General features: G+C 45.0%; 1 protein-coding gene across 1 annotated transcript in view; it reads left to right on the top strand.

The window, feature by feature from the left end:
• The first annotated feature begins 3079 nt into the window (after positions 1–3079).
• Positions 3080–10000, top strand: part of LOC311344883 (endothelin receptor type B-like) — a 10032-nt gene continuing 3111 nt past the window's right edge. Inside the window, exons 1-5 of the mRNA XM_084469218.1 lie at positions 3080–3227; positions 5678–6363; positions 7797–7909; positions 8565–8769; positions 9520–9669. Of these exons, the coding sequence (XP_084325344.1) occupies positions 5944–6363; positions 7797–7909; positions 8565–8769; positions 9520–9669 (888 nt within the window). The 5' untranslated portion in view covers positions 3080–3227; positions 5678–5943. The remainder of the gene's footprint in view (positions 3228–5677; positions 6364–7796; positions 7910–8564; positions 8770–9519; positions 9670–10000) is intronic.

Below are 10000 nucleotides of genomic sequence, written 5' to 3'. Positions count from 1 at the left end.
GTGTGTGTGTGTGTGTGTGTGTGTGTGTTGTTCATAAGAAACTTGTACATTTACATGCACAGCTTAATTCGATTAAAGCCACAGTTCGACTATGCCCCTCAATTGTACAACTGCAATTGTCTGCGTATACATGGCGGTGAGTAAACCGATTCATTGGCCGAAGCATGTAATACCCCGGTAGGATAGGTGGCGCTGTACCCATTTCAACTAGTGGAAATACAGCCACCGGCTGACCTCTTTACGGCACCAGCAACAACAAACTCAGTAGACGGCTGTCAGTTCACTTCGGGTCCATATCATTTCGTCTCCGTCGTATGCGGACTCCTCCCGCTGCCCTGCCGGCGGAGGAGTCCGCATACGACCGAGAGGTCGAAACAATGGAGCGTCTGAGAAATTATATGGACCCGAAGTGAACTGACAGCTGTCTGCTGAAACATCGCTTTCTCCTCCATGTTCGTTTCAATCTGGACTGCCAAAGTTAATTTCCCCCATTTCCTTTTCCCCCATGGTCGAGATAAACCCCATTAGGAGTCTTTACTTGTTGTGGAAGTACCCAGAGAGTCGGAGAACCCGACACAGTCTGTAAGATTCATAATATCAGAGAATACCCCGTCAGTTCGGCCGCGGCGCAATGAATGAATAAAGATCGTAGTTATTTTACAACCTCGTTGATGAGAAACATTTAGAAAAACATGGACTTTTAGTTCAGCCTTGGGTGAAATCGAAGCATAGTGTGTACTGAATGCATGTTGATGATGATACACTCCTTACAGGGGGTAACTACATTGGCACGACACCGGCTTCCTTTTTAAATAAATCGCTGTTTCTCGTTTTCTGACGGCGACAACAACAACACGACTATCATCTCCTTCTACTTCCGGCTCACAGCCCCGGGAAAAAATCTCGAGCATGCGCAGAACGCAATTCAATGCATAATCCAATTCGACTCTGTACATGCACGCTTAACTCGACTATGAATCGCATTATCTAGGGGTCTTAATTTGACTATGAGTAACCCAATTCGATTCGAGTATAGCTCGACTAAGGTGTATACATGCATCTTAGTAATCCAATCATAGTTGGACTAAGCCAATAAGTCGACTTTCTTGAGTGTCATGTAAACGCACTATCAATCACAGGACACTTTCACGATAAACTAACCTATCACGGTGTGTGTGTTTATGTGTGTGTTTGTGTATGTATGTGTGTGTGTGTGTGCATTGTTCATGAGAAACTGAATCACAATCACAGGACACTTTCGCAATAAACTAACCTAGCGGTGTGTGTGTGTGTTTATGTGTGTGTTTGTGTATGTATTTGTGTGTGTGTGTGTGTGTGTGTGTGTGTGTGTGTGTTTGTGTATGTATTTGTGTGTGTGTGTGTGTGTGTGTGTGTGTGTGTGTGTGTGTGTGATCGTGTTTCTGAGTGTGTGTTTGTGTGTGAAACTGTGTGAGTGTGTGTGTCTGTGTATCTCTGTGCTTCTGTATGTGTTTGAGTATGTGTGTGTGTGTGTGTGTGTGTTTGTCTGCCCTCCCCAAAGGAATGTGTTGTGTTTGCCTGCCGCTTCATTATCAGTGTTTGTGTGTCTGTTCAATCGTCTGCCGCCACTGAAGAGTCTGCGTTGTTAACGTCGTTGTGACTGCTGCCTAGTGTGTGTTACCGCGCCCGACCGCACGCTAGAGGAAATAAATGGGTTGTTGTCGGATTGTTTACATGAATGCTGTTGGAATTGAGGAGAGGAGTGTAAAGGACAATAAAGGAGAGTACGTGAGATAAAGACAGGGACAGAGAGGAGAGAAGGAGGGGAGGAAGGAAGGAAAAGTGAACAAATGAGAGGAGAGGAAATGAGAAGGGATGAAAAGAGTGGGAAAATAAGGATTTTAGAGAGAGGGGATAAGAATCTGAATCTGAAATACGTTATTGATCCCCAGGGGGAAATTGGGTCACGGTACAATTACAAGAAAATAACAAATACAAATAAGGAGTCAGTCAACAGTGTTATTATTAATGCTGAGGAATGGGATCTATTTATGTTTTAAAATGCAAGGACAGTATAAGTCAGAATATGAGTTGAAATGCATATATGAATCAATGCAGCACAGTGCCAGAGTATACAAGAGTATTGCACAGTTGATGTTTTGCCCAGCGTATTGCACAGTTGATGTTTTGCCCAGCGTATTGCACAGTTGATGTTTTTGCCCAGTGTATTGCACAGTTGGACACAGGCAGGATTGGCTCTCTCAACTGTGGCTCTCTGTGGCTGCATCTCGGTGGAATAAGTCTTGCACTGAGTATACTCCTGAGCTTGAGCAGCACGTCATGGAGTGGGCAAGCACAAGAGTACACCCAGTGCAAGGAGTACAAGATACGTGAATAAGCAGACATCCTACCATATTTCCCAATCTGGAGTGCATTTCTCTGTGCTCCCCATAGGAGTGGGATTTAAAACGATTCATTTCATGAATCATGTGTGCGATGTGGTGTGTGGTTTGTGGTGTGTGTGTGTGTGTGTGTGTGTGTGTGTGTGTGTGTGTGTGTGTGTGTGTGTGTGTGCATGCGTGTGTGCGTGCATGTGCCTGCGTGCGTGTGTGAGCACTTGTGTGTCTCTTGAGCCGTTGTTCAGGTTGAATTTATTGAAAAGTAGGAATACATCTAAATATACAGAAAGAAATGAAAAAAAAATCTTCGATCTTCTATCTATTTCGTGGTGAGATTTAATTGTGGCTGACGCCCGGAGCACTATGCGTGTAACACAGCAACATCTTCCAATAAAGTGATAACAGCTTGACTATTGACCAATATGGACCAACGACTTTTGAGACTTCTGGGTGATTTAAATACAATGTGTTTGCTTACTTACACTTGGAGTCAACATCTGAATCTGATACGCCCGACCGAGTTGTTCAGACCTAATTTCTTCACTGTAGGCTATTTAGTTTTTTCGAAAGCATGGAGAAAAAAAAATAGAGAGATGCTCGTATCTGTGTTCTGATTGGCTCTTGGCGGCAGTCTCCAGGCCTCCCATTATAAAACCCGCACTTTCTTTTTGATCGTCAGAGCAGAGCAAAACGGGGCAGAAGAGGCCCCTCTCTGTACACCAAGGGTAAAGTGGACCTGGACTCGGTAGATAAACGTGCCATTGACCACAGAAAGAGTCAATTCCATTGTGGGATCTGTTGGAATATTGAATGGGAACTAAATCATTTCGCTAAAGCTTTGGATACCAGGTAAGTCCAGTCGAGATGTTTTAGAAGAGAAGAATGTATGTATATACACACACACACACACACACACACACACACACACACACACACACACACACACACACACACACACACACACACACACACACACACACACACATATAAAGTTAGAAATGAGTAGCCTACGTTATCAACCATGTTATTCGATTTCTCTGTAGTTATCGACGTGCACCTTGTGCACGCAAGTAGTGACTGCAGAATAACCGAACAACTTTTCTGATAATCTGGAGTTCTGGTGAAGATTTTTTTTGCTGAATATAAATGATGATAATGGACGAAATTATGTACAAATAGACTACACTTAAACATTTGTATTTATCAAATATATAGGCCTACTCTTTTATACACGAATAGGCTGTAAAGAGACGCACTTTCTTTATACTTTATAGACCTATTCTTTGATTTAAAGTAGTTATTCGGAACTTATCCCTCGCAAACAATAAGAAGATAAGCTGCGAATTTTGAATTGATTGCTTCAATGTATGCCTACATTTTTTCTAATTTTTTAAAATACTCAAATGGGACTTCTTTTAAAGTGTTGTTATGGATATCATATATTTTAACAACTAAATACGGATTCACTAAGCATACAGGATCAGCCGCAAATTGTCGCAGTCCAAATGTGTAATCAAAAGGTGCTGCCTATTTGATTATTATACGGCTCATAACGGGACGGTGCGAACAGAAAGGGCCATCTGAAAAGTGGACCTAGCTTCCGAACACTTGGACGGACTCACTTTGAAAGGCTTTGATTGAGATTAGTTTCTAGGTCACAGAGAATCATGTGTGCGACAGGCTCCGAGCGCCAGCCAAGCGCAGCCCGTGGCAGAGGGCCAACCGGCAGCTTTTGACGATGTACAGCTGGGCGTTAGATTTGAGCGTGCGTGTTTTTCAATTTTGAAAAATATGCAATTTTGAAGATAAGCAAAAAAGAAATGTAGGCATTGAACACGGTAATGGAAATCCCTGAATGAAAAAATGATTGTGGCTAGACTCGATGCGTTAAGTGTAATGCGAGTGGAAATCCGTTTTCCAAAGAATTCCAGATAAATTGAGGTTGTCACATTTACGGTTATTAGGAAGTTAATCCGAACTTCACCGAACTTCACGCATTTTCTTTCTGTTCCTAAGACGAAGGTTAACAACACTGAACAGCGTGTTGTGCAGGGTTGTTATCAACAACCGGAAAGAAAGAAGTTTCTACACCATATCTTTTCACTTGTCACTGGTCTAATTGAAAGCTGTTTGAAACTTATTTTTTACTTCATATCAAAAATAGGAAATATCTCAGATTTTTTTTTACACTAGACCTGACATTTGTCAACTCATCCTCCTCACATTAATTTATTTATCTGTCCATCAGCATACCATCTCTTTTGTCCCTCTTTCTGATACCTCAAACAAGCCCTTGAAGCGTGTGTGTGTGTGTGTATGTGTGTGTGTGTGTGTGTGTGTGTGTGTGTGTGTGTGTGTGTGTGTGTGTGTGTGTGTGTGTGTGTGTGTGTGTGTGTGTGTGTGTGTGTGTGTGTGTGTGTGTGTGTGTGTGTGTGTGTGTGTCCAGAGGCCAGGCACTGTTTGGATGTGTGTGGGAAACCACCTGCTACAAACACAGGCTTCCAAGTGTTTATGTAACTTTCCTCTACTGGGATCTGCTCACATACCTTCGCTTCGCTTTGACCACAAGAACCATACGTTTTTTTTAGAGATTGTGAGATTGTGTGTGTGTTTGCGTGTATAGGATCTTGTCTGCTTGTGAGTGCATGTATATATGTTCTATTGTGTGTGTGTGTGTGTGTGTGTGTGTGTGTGTGTGTGTGTGTGTGTGTGTGCTCTTGTGTATCTCTTGTGTCTATTTCTGCGTGTGTGTGTGTGTGTGTGCTTGTGTGTATCTCTTGTGTCTATTTCTGCGTGTGTGTGTGTGTGTGTGTGTGTGTGTGTGTGGCAGAGCGTTGATGGCGTGCCTTGTAGATTGTCCTCATCAATCAGTCGGTTCTTCAGGGAGTCCCCTAGGGATTTGGGGGTACAGATGACTGTGGAGATCCACAGCCTTGGGGTTCACTTTGAGACAAAGTGTCACTGTCCAGAATCACACACACACACACACACACACACACACATGCACACCCAGACACACACACAGACGGACACACCATTTCACCAATGCACAGACACACAAATACTTTTTTGTTTTTTACACACGATTTCTACTTTTGAGAATTCCATTAAAAAAAAAATGTACAGAGGGTGCTTTCTCCCTTTACAGTCCTACAGATTTCTACATACTTATCGTTATTGTAGAGAAGGATTAGGACCCTTGTCCTTAAGATTCAACATGTGTGTGTGTGGAAACGAAAACTAAAACCAATATAACGGAGATCCATTTGTTTGCTCCTCTTTCCTTCCTCTCTTTACAGGAACCCTAAAGAAACCTTGTTACTTACCCACGTGTCTCGGCCTTTGTCTGTGTGTGTGCATGCGTGTGTGTGTGTGTGTTGCTGAATGTGTCTCCATGTGGCTAGTGAGTCATTGAGCGCATGCCTGTCTAACTAGCTCGCTAGTCTCCCCTTTGTGTCCGAGCCTGCGCGTGCGTGCGTGTGTGCGTGGGCGTGCGTGTGTGTACGCGTGCGTGTGCGTGTGTGTGTGCGTGCCGCGTAAACACCCATCCAACCCGCGCGGCAGCATGCGTGCGGCGACGATGAGGGCGGTCGGCCTGCTGTGCGTGCTGCTGGCCACGCAGAGCTCCGCCGTCCGCTTCATCCGCGACTCCGACTCCGCCCACACCGTGGGGCCCGAGGCCCCGTCCAACGGCAGTGCCGCGACCGCCTCCCCGGTGCTCCAGGCCCCGGGCCCCGGCGTCGGAGCGCGGGGCCCCTTCCCGCCGATGTGCCACAAGCCCACGGAGATCAAGAACGCGTTCAAGTACGTCAACACGGCCGTGTCCTGCCTGATCTTCGTGCTGGGCATCGTGGGCAACTCGGCGCTGCTGAGGATCATCTACAAGAACAAGTGCATGAGGAACGGCCCCAACGTGCTCATCGGCAGCCTGGCGCTGGGGGACCTGCTCTACATCCTCATCGCCATCCCCATCAACGTCTACAAGGTACCCCCCCCCCCCCCGCCCCCCTGAACCCTCCACCACCCACGCCTCTCTCCCCCCCACCCACCCACCTCCCGCAGCGACCGCCAGTTCACCCCAAGCATTTCTCGCCCTCATGACGTCGACTATTCGACTATTGTCGGCCGCTGTGAGAAACAATATCCGCTGATTGACCTTTGCGGGTGTGTCTCTTAACCCCGCTAGCCCTCGATGGCGCCCGTTCGTGTTTCCCCCCCGGTGGGATCCGACTATTTGCGGTGTGTTTACAAGCCAGCAGCTTGAGTTTGTTTGCAGTTTTGGTCTGGTTCTGTTTAGTTTTCTTCTACAGGAGGTATTTCCCCTCACCTGACACGCCAGATGGTGCGTTACACAGAACCATCTGGGAATTCGACCTTGGGAAGAGTTTGGAAAAGGGCACTCTCTCTAAGAAAGAACTTGGCCAGTGATTGGCGGAACCTTCTGTCTATCACTGTCCGTCAAGTAGACCCCCCCCCCCCCCACCCCCCCCACCAGCTGCCGGCTGAGAAAACTCTTCTTGCTAAATGACAGCAGGCAGATGCTAACAATTCATATGTAATACGATTTGAAATCATTTTTGGGGAACAAGGGCCAAGAATCTTTTGGGGGATTCTGGCCATACCTGGTGTGGTTTAAATGTTGAAAGAGTTGAGGATCTCTGTTCAAGCTGGGCTAAACCCCCCCCCCCCCCCCCAGGGAACAGGTTTAAAGACCTGCATTGCGGTGCCGTCATTAAACCAGACTTTCCCAAGACTGAATACACAGGCTCCCATGTGGAGCAACCCCGGACGCGGGAGTTTAAAAGATGAAAGCTGAATAATGAGGGGGGAAGAGGCTTTCTAGTGGATATGTGCATTTCTATAATGATTCATTTGATGACAAAGGATGTGGAAAAGAATGTGTGGGTAAAAGTAATGCTAGAAAGTGGCGCGTACGGTGTCTCTGGGCTCTACGTGAGAACAGGGCTCCTCTTGAACTACGTCTCCTTTACGTCTCCTTTGGGTGAACATGACATCCTACCGATTGAAGAGCTGCACTGTGTAGTAACAATAATATTAATAATGATAATAATAACCTTTATTTGTGTAGCACTTTCAAAACAGGATTACAAAGCTCATCACAGAACAGAATAAAACATAACTAAAAGAAGTGACACACAAAAAACATTGTAAAAGAGTACAAAAGTACTGATAAAAACACCATAAAGTAGAGCAAAAGTACAGCAATGTGTTAAAATAATACTACAAAACGACTATATATATAGAAAGCTTTTGCATAAAGATGTATTAAAAGAAGTTTTAATACATCTTCTCCCTGCCTGAGAAGTTCTCCCTGCCTGAGATTCTCAGGCAGGGAGCGCCACACCTTAATGCTTAAGTGCGTCCTAACCTTCAGGTCTCTCTGTGTCCTCTCTCCAGCTGATAGCGGAGGACTGGCCCTTCGGAGTTTACGTCTGCAAGCTTGTGCCGTTCATTCAGAAAGCCTCTGTGGGCATCACTGTGCTCAGCCTCTGTGCCCTGAGCATTGACCGGTGAATACTCATGACCCAAAACACACACACACTTATTAGTGCTGTCAGTTCAACGCGTTTTAACCCATTTTAACGGTGTAAATTTTCACAAGATGAACTTTTTTTTTCTTTCTTTTTTTTTTTTACCCTTTTTTTGATGGACAGTGTTACATTGTCTGAGAGATTATTCACTCCAAGTGTGAGTGACTGCTCCAAGTGAGAATGTTAGAGTGAAATTGAACGCTACAGTATATAGAAATGTCGTTTTCAATTTAAAAAAAACATTTGCACAAAGCAAGCCGATCCACTTTTCCATGTTGATAAGAGCATTCAAATGAGAAAAAATAGTGGAACAAAAAGAAATCAAGGCACCTTTAAAATAGATAAATATATGTGTGATTAATTTTGATTAATCTACTATGACTATGACATCAATGCGATTAATCGCGATTAAATATTTTAATCGCTTGACAGCACTAACACTTATACACGCAGGCACACAGACACACACCTAGGCTCACACACAAATAACATCTTCAAAAACTGTGTGTGATTCTGTATGTGTTTGCGCTTGCGTGCATTGCATGTGTGTGTGTGCGCTTGTGTGTGCACTTGTGTGTGTGTGTGTGTGTGTGTGTGTGTGTGTGTGTGTGTGTGTGTTTGTGCGTGCGTATAGCTACCACGCAGTCACGTCGTGGAGCCGGGTTAAGGGGATGGGCATCCCGCTGTGGAAGGCGGTGGAGGTGACTCTCATCTGGCTGGTTGCCGTGGCGCTGGCCATCCCCGAGGCGCTGGCCTTCGACATGCTGGAGCTGCCCTACAGGGGCAACAAGCTGCGCGTGTGCCTGCTGCATCCACAGCAGACCAGCGACTTCATGAAGGTACGCCATGGTCTCCGGAGTGCTGAACCCACTCTGGTCCGCTCTAAACTAGCGATGGAACGGTTTATCGGCCGGCCGATAAACGATTTTTGATTTTATATATTTTTTTAATTTCCTGCCATGATTTACAGACAGTTCAATAAATGTCTAAATTTAATGTCTAAAGTCTAAAAAAAATTTAAATCTTTTTTTTTAATTGAGACTTGTAACATTTGTTATCATCATTGTGTCATTTTTTCGATGTAAATTGAGGGAGCAAAAGCAATATCAGCTCCGAATATCGGCTCAAGAAAATCGTATCGCCGTATCATCGCGTCATCGGCTAAAGGCTGATGGAAAAAAATCGGCATTGGCCCTAAAAAAATCCCTAGCGGTCGATCCGTGCTCTAAACCCAACAGGAACATAAGGATGTGTTTCTGTTTAGACACAAACACAACCGCTCTCCTGCCTCCCGAGGCAATGGGTAAAATAAACAAAAAATAAAAGTGTATTAAAAATTGGCTTATGTATGTTTACCGCAACTTTGGAATAAAGACGAACCTCATTCATCCTTTAATGTCATTTCGTCGGGTAACAATTGAATCAGTGATTGAGCAATTCAAAACATGACTCCAATATACCCCCCGATACAATCTATTTACACAATTCAGTCCTTTCTTATTTGATTACACTTGTATTGTGTGTCGTGTATTAAGAAATACCACATTGCCGTGACTGACCCCCCCCCCCCCCCCCCCCTCCGCCTGTAGTTCTACCAGGACGTGAAGGACTGGTGGCTCTTTGGCTTCTACTTCTGTCTGCCGCTGGCCTGCACTGGAATCTTCTACGCACTCATGTCCTGTGAGATGCTGCGGCACAAGAAGGGCATGCGGATCGCCCTCAACGACCACATGAAGCAGGTAGCCGCGGCCCCCCCCCCCCGCCCATAGATATATATATATAGAACTATCTAGATGTCTCGTCCGCGCTGCTGGACCAATGGAGTCGAGAACGTCCGCACTGGCGGCCATCTTGCCACAGTCAGCTGGCTCACCCATAACATTGTGTTGGTGGTGGTACGTGTACTTTTTAAATAACCATAACTTGCTCAATTTTCAACCTATTTTTCAAACGGTTTGGTTTGTTACAAACGTCAGAGATGTAGTTATGACACTGCATACTTATGAATAATTATGTTATGTTCTAAAAGAAAATAGAAAAATCTAAAATAGGTACAAGATTTCCCTTTAC

The sequence above is a fragment of the Micromesistius poutassou genome (genome assembly GCF_964030765.1).
Source record: "Micromesistius poutassou genome assembly, chromosome: 6".
NCBI classification, from domain to species: Eukaryota; Metazoa; Chordata; class Actinopteri; order Gadiformes; family Gadidae; genus Micromesistius; species Micromesistius poutassou.
Note: the sequence above shows the minus strand (reverse complement) of the source record. Positions and strands in the feature narration are given on the sequence as shown.